The following is a 17779-nucleotide window of genomic DNA, read 5'->3' on the forward strand; positions in this document are numbered from 1 at the left end:
AATTATCATGACCAGGTTTCCCATAAATTCTCACAGATACTATGAATACTGTCAATATTAAGTTTTTAATATTTCTGACACTATTTTGAACATGGATTGTCTTCATTACTAATTAATTAATTACTTTAATAAAAACTATTTACAACATAAACACAGTGAAATGCTAAATGTATGCTAACACATTCACCATAACAACTCTACAAGAATATAATATGTCAGTGTTGTGTTTCCAGCCTATGCCTCACTATGGCCTACAGTATCTCAACATCTAATCAAACATCACACAATCATGTAACATTAGCAAACAAAGAACTATAAAATGACTATGTTGTTGTCTTGGTGCAAAAATGTAGCAAAAAAAAAACAAACCTGAACTAGAAGAGACCCTTTGTTCCTTTTGTTCACTTGATGTCTGATAAATCAAGGTTGAATTGCAAATCCAACACCACCCTAATGCCCCCCCCCCCCCCACACACACACACACACATTCAGACAGACACAGACACAAATGAAAAGTTCAAAGATCTCAAATGCATGATTTTGTGTGAGTGTGTGTGTGTGTGTGTGTGTGTGTGTGTGTGTGTGTGTGTGTGTGTGTTAATGACGCCATGTGCTAAAAGTAAACAGCAACCCCATCATTATCATCTATTCACCACACACCTTTTGATATTCAAATTTTTATTCCGGTTAATACACACCCCAAACACTCCCGCATCCGCAATCTTCTTTTCAAGACGTAGTGGTCTATTGTGAATTAATAGCAGTGCATCCAGCGAGACTTTTGGTAATTTTGTGGCCAATGGTGCTGTGTAACCACAACAGACAGTTGGAATCAGGGTCCTGTTGGGTCCAATGTAATAAAAGTGTTTCTGCTTGAGGAATTTCTGTCAAAAGGGAAAATGTCCCTGACATATCCACAAAAACATTTTGCTGGCTTTTGAAGTAGGATGTTGGTAAAGAACCAAATGTATATAGAGAGACACACTGCATCTCTACTTACCACTTTGATGTAACCAAGTTCACAATGAGCCTCCAAAATACCAGGCAGATGCTGGCAAATTCACCCAAAGCCACCAAAAGCCACGCAGCATGTCTAGTCTTTAGATGAAAGAACATTTTCAAACAGTTACCTTGGTCTCCTGAAGTCTACTTGGACTAAAGTGTATGTTTTTACACATAAGAAGACTATGACAGTTGTTTCACTTTTGTTCTTGATGAAAGCCGCAACTAAAGGCCTACAGAATGAGATGGGAAAGAGAAAAGGAAAGGTAACAGAAGAGTAAAGGCTGGGACTAGAGGACAGAACAGGAGAGGAGTAGGTCTAGGTGAAGAGTTGTCTCATTAATCTTAAAAGTGTGCAGCCGAATCTCCAGAATGCAAATGAAACTATCAGTCTTATCAGAGAAACAGAGGGAGGGATGGAGTGATAGGAGGATTGACAGGGTTACTGGGATAAAAACGAAAAAGAAAGTTGAGATGAAGTAGTAAAAAACTGCGCGTAGTGTTCCTGTCACAAAGGAAGTCACAGCATTTACAATAACACTGAAAGTCAGAGTAATGAAACAGCTTCAGGTGTGATACCTCTACCTCCGATATGAACACTGAGCAGTGCGTAAGTCGCGTATATGAGTATATGACCAACATATGAACAGAGAACATTAAAAAGATAATACACCATCATTATCAGAACTTAGAGAGCTATTTGTGTATATTGAGGGAGATCTACAATGTCCCACCTTAGTATCTATTTTCTAATGTTACTTTTATACATGCATTTTGGTTCATTTGGTCCAGTCTAAAGAATCAATTATACACCGTTGCCTTTTAGTTCTGATCTGTTTCATGTTCATTTTTTATAACCAAGAGGATTAAAGATTAAATCATGAGGATTAATAGTTAACTCATTCATTTAACTGTCATCATGCATCATCAGAGCTTCATGGACACACTTTGGGGAAATCTAATCATGCTGCATTTTACAACTCCCTCTGTATCTCTCTTTTCTGGTATCACTAAGAACTCATTAAAAAAATTATTCATGGGCATTAGTAGTCGAAAATGCAACTTGACCTCATACTGTATGCGATGAATAATGACCACCAGGTAGAGACTGGATGAAAAAGAGACATTTTGAACTATAATATCATGGGGGATACTGTGGTTACCAAATGATCTAGCATACCATAAGATGATAAGACAGCTGATGCTGATTTGCTTTTGAATTCATGGTAACATCACATACCTGCTCTTGCAAAATTCTGTGGCTCGCCTACTGTCTACTGTTAGTAGGACTGGGTATTGTTTAAAAAATTACAATACCAGTACCAATCCAAGTTCCCTTAAAGTGATACTGATACCAAATAGTACTTTATCCGATACCCATTGTACATGTTGTGCACTTGCTTTTATCCGGTGTAACCAGGCGGGGAGTTCCAGACCTCTGAAATGAGGCCAACGCGGAAGTAACTTAGAACTGCATTCTATCAAAAGGCCACCAGGGGGCGACCGTTTTGGTGTCAAAAGGACTTCCGTCTCCATACAAGTCAATGGAGAATTCACCAACTTCTCACTTGATTTCTAACCTCAGTAAACGTTTTCAAAATGTGTTTATGGTCTCAATCGCTAGTTTAAAGCCTTCTTCAATGCAGTATGAAGTTCATTTGTGAAACCAATGGGTGATGTCACGGATGTTACGTCCATTTCCTTTATACAGTCTATGGGTGTAACAGGTGTGTAATGTAGCCACACTTTAAGCGTGCCATCTCAAATTCACCACGAGTTTGTTTAAAGTGAACCAAACAGGTTATGAAAGCACCCATATACTGTTGATGAAAAAAAAGGAGCTGATCTCTGCTCTGATAGTGAAAAGAAAATGATCTAAGCTGCTTACTGTAATAAACAGACTTGGTTCATTTCTGTGTTCATTTATATCTAAGAGAATGTTCTTATGGATCAATATTGTTCTTTTATAGGTTTTTTTTCAGTTCACTGGTTAAAAGAATGCACAGGTGATGTTTTGTATGCCTCTGAAATCCAGTTGTCTCTCCAGTACCTGTTTCATGTTTCACAGAATATGATTGTGTTAATCAGATGAAATATCCCAACAACTTCTCTTTAGAGTAAGTAGCCCAGGCAGTTAAAAAAAAGAGAGAATAGGGAGTACTGAAAGAAATAACAGAATTATTATATGCTCAGAGGTAACGAGGTAGAAAGGTATTGGACAGAGTTTGTTGGTGTTCAGCATACAGTGAGGTGAAATTGAAAGGTGCTTCAGGTGGAAGTAGAGCATGTCCGCAGGTCATCAGAGTGGAAAGGCGGCCGGTTAGACAACTTGTTTGTCTGCAAAGAGACAGAAAGGAATCACTGACTGAACACTGACCTGCCTCTGCGGCTGAGACAGCATCTCACAGTAGGTGTGACAGTCAATGAGGTCCAGTCTCTGTGTATTTGTGATGCAGCGGGGCAATTGGTAGAGCAAACGTTCTTTCCATGAGCTTTTCCTCACAAAATAGTTTACAGTGTATAGCCCTACAGTCACTATGCAACTGTTTTCCATGTATATCTTAAAACACGAACACCTTTTTCTACAGTTTGAACATTATGTCAGCTTGTTCCTGGCTCAGAAATTTGACAAACAAATCAGCCTAATCTCAGTCCTACATTATTATATGTTGTCTGATCTTTGTGTATTTTATTTCTCACTCTCCAGCTCTGACCTTTCTTGTGTTTCCCTCTTGCTCTTTCTGTCCTCGCACTACTTCTGCGGGGGATTTCATGCAATTGACAGACGTGCTGGTGCATTGCTGAGCAGTTAATTTGTTTTGTTTTGACTGACATTTAGAGATGCTGCTTCCTACATGTTCTAACTTTTCCATTTGGAAATTATGACATCTTTTGATTTAATCTATTCAAACTCAGTCGGGTAATTTAATAGTTATGATGAATGTGATGAATGTGTGTGTATGTAAAATTGAGAAAGAAAGTGTTTTTTCTCCTTTACCTTTTGTGATTCTCAGACATAGAATTTGTTATGTTGGAATGATGAGCTCATTACATGATGATATGTGTCCTCAAGCAAAACTCATTGATTTAAAATGCTCACACTCCTGATAGTCACTCTGCGTCTCTTCTCCTTCTCAGCTCTCCAGACCACTCAGCCTCCCAAGGTCCTTTTCCCCCCGGAGAGGCAAGACACAGTGATAGAAATCATGCCTGGTAAGGACCAACTGCACTCTTCTGTTTTTTTATTCTTCAGTCTAAGAGGTAATCCTTCAGGTCCTCATTTTGAAAATGTCTCCATCTTTGGTGCAAAGTGCTTATTTCTGTGGTACTTCTTCAAGACATGGCATGCCTGTGCCCTATTGGGACACTTGAATGTTTTGTCTTTGTCTTGTCTTTTTGTTGATGTTTTTTTTTGCCTTGTCAAGACAGAGGTGGTTAGTTCAAGTGTCACTCCAGTGTGACCTTCAGGCATAAATTAACCTACAGCTGGAATTGTGCTTGATGGCTAATGGGTGTCCTTTTGTAGACACCTGCAATGTAAGTTTAACTGGTTGGTAGGTTCAGCAAGATGGTAACAGCACAACACTTATTTCTTCATTTATCTTGCTTTGTTTCTGAATACAAACCTACTCTTTCAATCCTTTATTTACATTCTATCATTCAGAGTAATAGAGTCAGGGGTTGCAATCATCAGAAGGGTTGCACTGCAAATGGCTTTGCTAATGTTGTCTTCACTTTCAACATACCAGCATTAACAACCTGTAGGCAAAATCACAAGCTGTCTGGAATAACCTTTCACAGTTTTTGTGGTCTCCACATAGTGTCTTAGCTACCATGGCCCCAAAATGTATTGATAAAGATTTGCAAGCTACAAAGCTACCAGTAATACACATTGACACATTGACCTTGTGGAAGAGCTGCTTCTTGCCTATCTGCCAGTGCTGCACATTTTTGATTGGTTAGATTTTCTGTTCATGATGATCCTGTAAGTAGATGTTTTCTTGGTCTCTTCAGGATTGGTACGATCATTTTGTAGCTTAACTACAGGTCCTTCTCTGTTTATATTGAACTGAGTTATGTCAAATGCATTATTGGCTCTGGGCAAAAGGTTTTCTTTAAACCTTTAAACCAAGTTTTTACAACAGAAAACGTCGACCCCTATATGAGCTAGTGGACTTATTATTGTTGTGAACTATACATAACTACACTGCATATGTGAAACTGTAATAGGTTCCATCCACTTAAATACAAAGCTGATGGATATACAGCATCTAGAGAATTGGACTCTCGTAAAAGTTTCTCACTAGACACATTTCCCTTTGGGCCCACAGAGCATGAGCAATCCTACTATACCAGACAAGAATGCTGATATTAGATAATTAAATATATGCAAAACCCTGGAATTACATTTAATGTTTTTAGCATCTGGTACCATAAAGTCTGAATATCTCATATCTCTTCATATCTCTACATGGGAGTTAAGGTATAGTTAGGGTTAGGCAAAGATTGTGGTTATGGCTTATAGAAAACTGAACATTAACTGTACATGTGACTGACATGTGATAGGACAAGACCACCACCCTGACCTGCACCACATTACTTTGCCTCGACTTGCTGCATTATACACACACTACTTCCTACATTGGCACCAAAAGTTGGCATTGGATATGAATCAAGAGGTGCTGAATCATTTAATATGAATGTAATACTAAAGGCATACTGGGCTGGCATAGAGTTCTTTTGATTCTTATGGGAAAAACTATTTTCAGGCCAGTGAGTGCCATGTGAGCAATACTCTGAAATCACCTCACAACCCAGCATTGTCCTTGCAGGTATGATAAAGAGATACTTTAGTGAACCCAGCAGGGAAATCACCTCCCTCAATGGGGCTATCAGAGGTCAGGTTCAGCTACAGAACAGCAGCCCTGAAACTGGTGGGAATTCAGTGTCATACAGTTGAAAGATGGTGTCCCTGCACTCTATCCACTCCTGCCCTGCTGTGTTTTTGTTTCTTTATCTCCTCTGCTCAGCAATTAACAGTGACTTATGAGCAGATATTTACTCAATGCAACTTACTTTGTGAGCCCGCACAGGCCTCACTACAGCGCTGCTTCTCTACTGATGAGAACTGGCAGACAGTCAAAACTTTGACATTTTCAAATTCAGTCTTTTCACTTTGATTTGTCTTTACTTTGTGACTTTCAGATTGAGAGAAAAATATGTTTGCAGGATGTGATTTGCTTGTGGGTAATGGTGGGGATTTCCCCTTCTTTCTTTCGCCTCTACTGAGTTAGTGGTTCATGCTGCTTTACCACAAAACATATCGAAAGTAAAAGTAGGCTATTTAAAGAAGAAATCTAAATACTGCAATGTGAGAACAGCCTATAATGTAAACAACAATAAAATCAGAATTGTGTGACAATAGAAATGGCGCCATATCAAGGCTACATGATGACACTAAAAATGGAACAGGGTTCGTCACCTTCCCAGCTCAGAGATGTGGGTCAATGAGGGTCAATACATAAGGGATGACCTCTGTTTTTATAATGACAGCATGTTCTACTATTGCATGCTGTCATTACTTTATATTCAGTATTGAAGTTTGCTGTGTGCTGTGCAAAGAGCTGAATTAAACAGTGACTTGCAAGAATGACATTAAGTGTATTGGCACAGTACTGAAAGGAGCATTGGGAGATTTAATTCTGGCATGTTAAATTAGCATTTAACCTTTTGTTTTGTTGTATATAATCACATCTCCTGTGTGTCTGCATGAGGGAAGGACACGACATGAACTCCACATCACATCACTGAGAGGGAAAATATTACACTACTTAATGACTTTCTTTGTGTTAATTGATTAAATATTTCTGCAAATGGAGAGGTCAAGTTCAGTTTTCATAATTGTTTTATTTAAGATCATAATTATTTTAGGAATGTTGCTGTAACAGCTGCAAGAGAGTATGTTTAGGGCCACAGTGGTTCTGATTTGTTTTCATGAATAAAACTGTTTAAACCGCCCCCACAAGCCTTGCACCCTGGATGTCTGGACTGGCAACTTACATCAGCCTTAAACCCTTAAAAAAAACATTTTAGTACTGTTATCAGTAGTCTGAAGGCAAGAGGAAATCAGGTTTCTGTTATGCATGTTAACAAAAAATAACAAGACATGTCTTATAAATCATAGAAGGAAAGAAACAGACAGGAAGGGTCTCATTAAAACTCTTTAGGATTTGCTTGTGAAACTGTGTGTTGTGTTCTGCTGTGCTGTGGGCCCGGTTGGCTGGCTTCCTTGCCAGCTGTATGTGTGTGTGTGTGTGTGTGTGTGTGTGTGTGTGTGTGTGTGTGTGTGTGTGTGTGTGTGTGTGTGTGTGTGTGTGTGTGTGTGTGCGTGCGCATGCTTTTTTAAGTGCATACGTGCGTGCGTGCATGTGTGTGTCCTGCTGTTCAGTGGTCTCTCTGACAATGTTAACACTGTAGGCAGAAATGTGTTTGGATGTCTTTGTGTTTGTGTGTGTGTGTGTGTGTGTGTGTGTGTGTGTGTGTGTGTGTGTGTGTGTGTGTGTGTGTTGTGTTGTGTTTCCATTAACTCCAGATTGATGTAGTAACAAATAGGCCCTAAGGCCTCTGTACACTGATTGCAGCAGGGACACCTTTTAATGGGCACTGCAACCTCACCCCCCAATAGCCCCACCACAAGCAGAACACACACACACACACACACACATTTGCATAGCTATCTTAGTGAGGACATTCATTGACATAATGCATTCTCTAGCTCCTTACATTAACCTTGACCATCAAAACTAAATACCTAACCCCAACCGTCACCCTAAACTAAACCTAAACCCAGTTCTAACATTTATCCTAAAAGCAAATGTTTGAAGGTGTATCAGAAAGTGAGGACCACCCAAAATGTCCTCACTTTCCTGCAATGTCCTCGCTTCTCAGGTGTAAAACTCACATTGTACACACACAAACACACACATGTGCGCACAACACTCACAGTGTGACCCTGCAGTACATTTTTAATTATCATCTTGTTTTAACCTGGGGGAGATTTACATCAGCAACCACATTTTGTTGTTCAACCCCCCCCTCCCCCTCCCCACACACACACACACACCTCTTCCTTCACTCATTCATTTCTTCTCCTCTTCATCCCTTTATTATTTCCTCTCAGTTTACTGTTGGTTTCTCTCCCTTTCTTTCTCTTTTCCCTTCTTTTTTTAATGTTTTAATCTTTTTATTTTTATTTTTCCTCTTTGCCTCCACACTTCCTCCCCCATTCTCCTCTGCTTTTCTCATCATTCCATAATTCTATTGGGCTACACAATTCATTATGCTGATTGTTATTATACTAAAATGAGCTACAGGCAACTGACAAAAAAACAAAATAAACCTCTAATAATTAAAGATTGATTCATAATATAAGTTTAAAGGATTTTCACATTATAATAAAATAAAGAAAGAAAGAAAAACAGGAATAATGGTGCTTGAAAAATTATTTGCACATCTCCTGATAAATAAAACCCTTTGCTGTCAGAAGAGTGTAGGTGCAATACCGTCAGCACTATTAGCAGCTTACAGAGTCTGGAAATTGCTCAGAATAAATGCATAATCTAAATGTCAGATGCATTTAAGACTTGCTGTATTTTTAACTAAGAAATAATATTGGTGTCACAGGTCCACCCTCGGGTTAATAGGAGAACAATATTCATCCTGCTGTTATGACGACAGTTTGGATTCATGTCTCTCGATGCATTTCCAGTCATTTTTGTTTCTCGTCAATGTTGAATAATGTGTTCAATCAAGGATCTATGAATTAAACTGTAACATATGATTAAAATATGTGTGTTGATTAAATACAGGCGTGCTAACCAATAAATTATTTGATGAATCCAAAGAAAAAGGTTAATCAATACATTAGTCACAACTTAAACAATGATGGTTTTTTTCTCTCTCTCTTTTTTGGTACAGTGAGCCAAATGAAAGGAAATGGATAAACTGATTCATGTAGAAAGTGAAAGTTAATGTGAATATGAAAATGCACATGAACTGGACCATAATAAATTGTGATGACTTGATAAATTAAACACAATTTGATTTAATGACTGGTAATGTATATTCCTTTTATTCATCACAAGCTCAACAAATTGTTCGTCATTTAAGTAATTTGTCATACGAGTGCTCTCAGACCTAAAATGTCAGTCGTATTTAAAATCAGTGAGGCTCAGATAATTGCTAATTGAAACTGTTTCTCTCCTCCGATGTTGGATCACTCCACTCCTTCCTCTCCATCACTTCCACATGGTTCACCTACAGGTAGCTGTAATTATATGAGTGTAACACATTCTGATACCTGAACCACCATGTGTGAAACGTGTAAGAAATACTCCTGAGAACCTAAGCTTTGACTTGGGAGTTTAGTTTTGTGTGAAGAAGCTAAAGTAACTTTTAACAAAGCTGAAGTGTGATACTAATCTATGACAGCAGGGACTCCTAACGATACATCTCAACGCCCTCCCTCAGAGACTGAGACAGCCAATAGCAAGCCTCCAAAGCACCACATATGTCACATCAATCATTACAATATTCATGCATAACTTGTCTTGATCATTCATTGTGTCCAACATTATAGATGCTTTAAAACATACAAGATGAAAGATTATGGAAGATATTTACCATACAGTATACTGACAATATTAGATCTGCTATGATTTATATTATGTATAAAAGTTTTAAATAGGTCCACGTGGTAAGTAACCATTATAAGTGATGAACATCCATGACGGTCCTAGAAAATGCTTGTATGTTAGTCAAATAACTGTGTCCAATATAGAATATAAAGGGATTGTGTGGAACTCAGGAAGAGTTGTTGCTAACTTGGTAGAGGAAAATGTGGATCCAAATAAATACATTTATAAGCCTTACAATAAAGCATTTACTCATAAAGGTTTTGTTTCCATTCTTTGTGCTAAGCTAAGATAACCATATGCACATTTTTCCAACAAATATACAATTTTACAGAGCTGCATAGATTTTCTGTTCATGGTAAATCATGTTGGAGATTAAATAGCCTTCATGGAATGTGCATATCTGGACATTAAACACATTTATGCATATAGTGGACACACAGATACTAATTAGTTTAATATCTCTTAGACAACATTACCTTGCACTTATTGAAATTTTGTTTGGGATGTTGTAGTGGTTTATGATATGAAAAGGAAAAAACATCCTGCACACTGTCCAGCTCACTTTTGTTTGTTAGTAACTGCAATGTTTTGGTCTCTCAGACCTTGATCAGGTATATCACCGGCGGCATTACCACATTTCAGTACAAGAGCTGTCTCAATCGTCTATTGAGAGGACTTCAAAGATCACTCTGACTAATTGATGAGTACCTGTGCTGTACAGGTGCTTTTTTCCTGCTTTTATCATTTCTTTGATTGCACCTTCCTCCTACGCACCTGCCACAACTCAGTTGTGCAAATTCCTTTCTTTATTGACTGGTTTATGACGTGTAGCTAGATGATTAATGAGTTAATTGAAAACATAATGAGTTGATTAATTGATCATGAAAAACGCATTAGTTGCAGGCCTACTTTAAACCATACATGCACACAAACATCCTCACAGTAACACACACACACACACACACACACACACACACACACAGTATAAGGTGCCAGTGTGAGGTTGGTTGAAAGGCAGGCAAAGATAAGGAGGCAGGCTTTCTGTCTCTTTTTTCTTCCTCCCCTCTTGTCTCTTTTTTCTCCGTCTGTCTCTGTCTTCTACCTTCCCCATCGCGTTTATCTCTGTCTGTCCGTCTTCCTCTGTCCCTGCGAGGTGTCTGCCTCTATCTCACTTTCCTTCCATCTGTCTGTCTTCCATCCTCCGCTCTCTATATCTCTAACTGTCCCTCTGTCTTTCTCTCTCGGCTCATTCAGTCCTCTCATTCATGTGCTTTAAAATGGTGATGCGTCATGTCATTATTCCCTTTCAAAGTGTCAGAGAGAGATAACATGCGGTGGGAGGGGATGCAGGATGAAGTGAACGCAAGAAAGGGTCTTTATATTTCAGCGTTCCATCTATGTGAGAGACTCTTTGTATTTGCAGTTGTTAGTCATCCTCAGCCATGTAATTCAGAGTAGAATAATGAAGCACAAAGGCTCTGCAAAGTGTCAAGTTATCTGCAACAATAACACACAATTTATTCATTTATTTTTGCGTGTCTAGTTAAAGGTGATAAAAACCGTGTCTCTGTAATAAAACCTGAAAAATTGCTGCTCAGAAAATGAATGGAAAAGTGAGAAGGCTAAAGATGGATTAACGGTGAAATACAAAGAGTACAGTAGGGAGGAAAACAATAGTGAAGAATAAAAGTATGGTTAAAAAAACAAAAGCGACTCTGAAACACTAAGCTGACTAACTGGAAGAATGCTTTTATTTCACCAACGTGTCTCAGAACAGGGTCTACTTCAGGGTCATTTACAGGGGAGGAAGAATAAAAGAATACAGGGATCAAGAGAACGAATCATAGAATAAAAATAAAGTAGGGCTGAAAACAAAAGAAGGAAGAAGGCAGGAAGCAAATAAAGGTTATTTAGAGGTCAGAAAGAGGTTTTAAAAAGCAATAAGTGGAGTTTGTAATAACAAATTCATAAAATGAGGGGAATAAGGGATAGGAGGACATGAAATGGATGGAGATATGAAGGAAGATAGAGGAAGGAGAGATAAACAAGGCAAGAGGCAAAACTTTCTTATTGAGTCTGAAATGCCAACTGTTGCTGGGAGATTTAATTAGCTGTAGCTGGCTAGCTGACTTAGCTAAAGTTAGCTTTATGAGCTGTTTAAAAAACTCCTTACTGCTTACACCTAAACTTTCTCATGTTTCAAGCTAACTTGGCTAGCATATGCGCTTTTGCTTCCTATCTAACATTGCAAAAGAAAATGCTTTTAAGATGAGGACTTCAACTGCTGACTTATGCTAACGTAACAATGTCTCTGGGGAGAGCCACTAGCATTACCTAAATTTTGATACCATCCAGGGCGGAGCTTTCACATTGTGGGGACAGTGCTACTCATGGTGGATGTGCTAACATAGCCTAGCATGCCAAAAGCTAATTGAACATATGTAATGATGTGGTCCTTGGCTTTGACACTAAAGTTGTTACTACTGCATTGCTAAAAAACTATTACTACTATTGCTTACTGCTTACACCGAAACTTTCTAATGTTTCAAGCTAACTTGGCTAGCATATGTGCTTTTGCTGTCTATCTTACATAGCAAGAGAAAATACTTTGAGGAAGAAGGCTATTCAACTGATGACTTATGCTAACTTAACGATATCTCTGGGCGAAGTTAACTCAGGCTGTTTGAGTGTAAACTTCCCCAAATTCAAGCAGGACAGAGCTGCTAACGTTACCCTAAATTCTTTTACCATTCAGGACCGAGCTTCCACGTTTTGGGGACGGTGTTAGTCATGATGGATATGCTAAAATAGCCTAGCAAGCTGAAAACTAAACATATTCAATGATATAGTCCTTCGCTTTGATACTAAATCTATTACTACTGTAGGCATTCATTCGAGATGGGAAGACTTCACTTGAAGTCTTCTTACTCAGAATTTATAACCAGCATAACCATTTCATAAACAGTTTATTACACAATATGCTGAGTTATTAGCAGACATAGCCTAAGTGTATACTCCCTCTGTAGAGGCTTGTGTAAAAACAGATAATGAATGACAATATAACACACACAGTTATATTTATGGGAGAAGTTATAATTGCTGACTCACTTGAAATGTCCTGCTATCTGCTTACCGCTAGATTACAGTGTATTGTGAACCATTTATTTATAGTTATACACTGTTTATTAATGCTAAATTGGGGGAGTTAATGTGTATTCCACATTTTCATCGATAACTGTGCATCAGTTTATTTGAGGGCTAAAAGAACAGAAAAAAAAGTCACCCACCAAATTCATCAGTTACCAAGTATCGCTCTTACTAGTCCCATGCACACTGCTTCAACATGTTGCGAAATCCAAAGCTTTAAAGATTTGCTGTGCTTAGTTACTGTTGCTAAAATATGATTGGATGATTGACTTTTAGGGATTTTGAGAATGGTGAATGAGTAGGGAATGGATGAGAAGAGGCAACAAGGAAGGAAAGTAATTAGGGCTGAATTAGGAGTGTACTGTAGATACACACACACACCAGCCAATAAGACTACTGCACAGTGGGAATATCTGAGTTACCTCTTTATCACTGTAGTCACACATACACACTGTTTCTGTCTTCATCTTTCTCTCCACTCACTGACAACACACACACTCAGACACACACACACGAGACACAAAACATCAGACTACATTATAGTACAAGACGTTTAGCCTTTCCATCAGTGTCATAATGTGCAGACTCACACACGCACATCTCTCTTGGTGCCTTGTTATAAACAGGGTGTTGACAGACAAGAAACAGAGCGAGAGAATAGAGGGATACTGAAAGTTGTGAGGGAGGAGAGAGTGAGAGCATTGAAGGGACTGAGAAAATAATTGCAGGTGAAAGGATGATCGATATGAGATGACAGCACGTTACAGAATGGATTTTGTTCTTTCTTTTGCTCTCGCTCTCATTTGTCATGTGGCAGGCTCATGAATATGGTAATCAGCTTTTGTTTGCAACCTTGATGGAGAAGGAGGGACTGACGTAGAGAGGGAGAAAAGGGAACAGAGATGGGTGAGATAGGTATTTTACAGAGGCGAAACGGTCATCGTAACTTCTTTTTCACTGATTTTTTTAAAATAACTGCAGCGAGAAAAACTTAAGTTTAGAGGAATGGGCTCGAGACTGCAAGGTTGCCGGCTTAAGTCTCCGCTGAGGCAAGGAAGATATTAGCAGAGAAATTGTGCCATTCGTATTGTTGCCCCAGGTCAAGTACTGTATAAACATGCGTGTGTGTGTGTGTGTGTGTGTGTGTGTGTGTGTGTGTGTGTGTGTGTGTGTGTGTGTGTGTATGTGAAGCTTACAGAGTGTTTCTTGAAACAAATCTACAAACATGCACAGAGAGGAGGGTCAGACTTCTTTGCTTTTAGCCCCTTGAGAATGATTTCCATTCCTCCAAAAGACCCTAAGTCTACCTTCCTGTAACCCTGAGTGATTGCATTGTAATATGGTGCAAGAAAAACACATACATACTGGATGTATATTGAGAGTAAGGAAAGGTACAAACAGGTATTGAGCAATAAAGATAGATATGTAACTTGCCAGCAATTGCTTGGAGTATACAAAATTTACCAAAATGAGCAATTCAAGGTATTTACTCTCAACTTTAAAGCAGCATTAACTGATGTTTTTTTAAGGACACACGGGAGCCTAACCCTAACCCTAACCTCACTTTATAAAGTTGTTTTGCCAAACGTATTAGCACTCATTTGGACTCATGTTTGTGTCCACCTGAGTCCAATAGTCACTCTCAACCTAACTCTGTTTTTGTTTCTGCCAACTCCTGAGGGAAATAGCCTATCTGTCTGAATTAGCAGCTAAATGCTACCAGAGGTTGGTGTGTCTGTTGTGCAGTGCTGGTTTATCAGAACTTTTTTGCTGCCATTAGCTATCTGCTGGGGTTGTAAACAAGATTGATGTCATTAGTAAAAAAAAAAAAAAAAAAAAGCTAAAATGTTCTGTAGGTCAAACTGCAAATCCATTTAGAAAGCGAGATGTAAGCTGTGGAAGGGTTATAACCTACTCCAACCATACCAAAATAGCTTTCATGTAGGCTCCAGAGAAATTGTACACCAAATCAAGTGAGGGAAATGTGCCTTTAGTAAAATGTGAGCTCAAAGGCAGCCTAGGGGCCTTGATCAATCAATATAGATATCAATTATTAGGTCAGAACATTTAAACAGTGATTTAAAAAGCTATCAACCAAAATAAATCAATACCAAGTTTTTTGAAACCTCCTGTCAAACAATACCTGCAATTGATCCTTTTAGAGCTAGAAAATATGACTATTTGTATAGACTTGCTCACAGCCAATCAACGCAACCGTTCGTCGATTTACTGTAATGCGACATGTGACTGGCCCACTGCCACAGCAGCTCCAATCGTCTGTGGTGGTGAAGTCATGGTGAATTTGAGTGAGCACGCTTAGCAGTTCAGCAGCCAAGATGCCACCTAAACGCTGTAAAGCGTATGGCTAGTGCACAGAATGTGTAACTGGTATTGGTATCACTTTAAGAGTACTTGGATTGATACTGGTATCATAACTATTTAAATGTTACCCAGCCCTGATAGATACTTACTTAAACACGCCAGTCCTTTGTGAATAAGGCTATGAGTTGAAGTGCTGTAAACGTATACTCATTACATAATAGAGAACTGTTTGTGCGAATCATTTTGAAAGAGCAACAGCCAATGGGGAAACACCAACACTTGGCTGGCTGACCAATGGTGCAACTTCATAACTCACTCACTCACTAATAGACCTTTGTGGCCCTGCCAAAAATGTTTTACATGTCTCTAAAAGGTTTGTTGCTTTGCCAAAAAAATCAAACTTCCAGGAGCTTTGAAGCTGCACAGAAGCTACAGCACAGTACAGCATAACATGAATTAGTGTATTTAGCAGTGTAGAAAAACATTAGTTTTTGGAAAAGACACACCACCAGGGAGAAGTGGATTATGCAGCAGGAGAGGTTTGAAAAGTTTCTACTGATACTTTTTTTATTCTGTGACTCTGTCAGAACTGGAACTCATTGTAACTGCTGTGAATCTAAGCCGTCTAACTTTTTCGAGTTTTTCCAGGCTTCAAGGTCGTGTATTTGATAGTCAAAAGATTTTTTTTGGCGGAGTGTTCATTTAATGTTGGGGTGACACCTTGGCTTAAGGCAGTCCTCGAGTCAGAAGATATGACTTCAAAGCCACATTTCGGGAAAGCACCTACCTCAAAGCTCTCAGTCCTAGAACTGCTGCTGTCTTTCCAACTTTGACCTCTGACCTGTGATAAGAGACAGTTTCCCATCTTGTGATAAAAAATCAAAGTAGGCTGCCTGTATTCCCATCATCACACAGAGGGGTAAAGCTGTGACTTTAACTAGTGAAGTTGTACATGTTTATTTTTTATCTGATTAATTATTGCGTGATATTTCATGCTAGAGACTGTAAATATTAATTCAGAACATTGGTTTGTATAAAATTGGGGACAGCAGACTTTGAAGCTCTCACAGCATAGTTTTTCTGATTAGTTGTTGGATTACTTGAATAGTATTTCTAGTCTTGAGGCCACAAAACATTTCTCAACATGATGCAATATGATCTGTATAAATGGCATATTTACATCTGCTGTGGACTTGGAAGAAGTTCATGTATTTCCTCCTTTACCTGTTTCTTTACACAGGTGTGTCAAAAAGAAAGGTATGGCTCTTTTCTTAAGGTTTTATTCAGACATTGTGGAATGGTAGCAGTGGTTTTCTGTTAATATGAAAAAAGAAGAATTCTTCTCTCCCAGACTGGATCACTGGTGGATTTTAAAATGTCTTTTGCCATTAAGACTTTAATGAAAGACCATAAAATGAGCAGGTGCATGTTTGAAAGGAGCCTAATGCGCAATTATCTGTAAATCTGACCACTAACTTGTGTTTGGGATAAAGATTATCCTCTGATTTGTTGTTTTTTTTAATTTAAATTAGGCTGCAATGATGCAATTCCACTCAGCCATCATTAAATTCTCATCCTCATTGCTCCACTCAAAAGACTGGATGAAATGACTTGCATCAGCACTGTCGTTACTGGGATTCTCTGAAATCGTCCAATCTTGCCATGTTTAATTAGTCTATCTTATACTGGAATTCACAAGTCAAAAACTGTTAGTGTGACTCAAGGTTATAAAAATGGTCGTCAATGGGGAAAAAAATCCAAATATGCTTCAGGAAGGCGCTTGACCTAAAAATGTACTGCAGCTGTGTCAGGGTTATTTTATAATGAATTCAGTATAGTTTGAATCAACCTGTAACTCTAATGCTTGAAGACACAAACATTTTCTAATGAAGGTGCTTCTCAGAATCTGTGGGCTTTTCTTTCTTCTTCTTTTTCTTCCCAGAAATGAGTTCAGAAGCTGCCATCCTGAAAAAAGGGAGTCCTCGCTGTTAGGTACACTGTGATCTCTGTGTCTCCATCACTGTCTAATTATTTCTCCCGCTGTCTCTCCTCTCTTGCTCTCTCTTCTTCAAACTCTCCGCAGGATAAGGATCCCGTGGTGCCAGAATTGGATTTTTATTAAGTAGTAATCCCCTTTGAAAATCTACCTAACCAGGACCACTCAGTGTGCATGTGTAGCATGCGTGTGTGTATGAGGCTGAAAGGATTAATGACTCGAGTGTGAGCCCGGCTGTGTGAGATTGGATATCCGCCATGCAGCGCCCACAGCACCTGGAGCGTCTGCATTAAGCTTGACATATGTTATAGCTTACATGTCTGAAAATATCAGATGATATTAGTGATTGAATTTCCTCAGATTGAATGCTGAGTAGCCCATATTTCTTCACTGTTTTACTGTCTCTTTATTCTATGTTCTCACTTTCAATACTTTTGCATAATTTCCCATAAGACTGGTGTATCACTGTGACTGGAGATAAATCACATATGGATAACACCATCATTAGTCTATTGGGGTCTCAGTTGATCTCATGGATGCACCGTCACACTTTCTTGTTAAGAGAAAGATAAGATGATTGATACCCCTTTCATGTCTGTACACTAAATGTGAAGCT

General features: G+C 38.7%; 1 protein-coding gene across 1 annotated transcript in view; it reads left to right on the plus strand.

Moving 5' to 3' along the window:
• Positions 1 to 17779, plus strand: part of il1rapl2 (interleukin 1 receptor accessory protein-like 2) — a 349251-nt gene that overhangs the window by 283252 nt on the left and 48220 nt on the right. Inside the window, exon 6 of the mRNA XM_053324004.1 lies at positions 4141 to 4215. Within this exon, the coding sequence (XP_053179979.1) occupies positions 4141 to 4215 (75 nt within the window). The remainder of the gene's footprint in view (positions 1 to 4140; positions 4216 to 17779) is intronic.

Source organism: Scomber japonicus, chromosome 8, assembly GCF_027409825.1.
Source record: "Scomber japonicus isolate fScoJap1 chromosome 8, fScoJap1.pri, whole genome shotgun sequence".
NCBI lineage: Eukaryota > Metazoa > Chordata > Actinopteri > Scombriformes > Scombridae > Scomber > Scomber japonicus.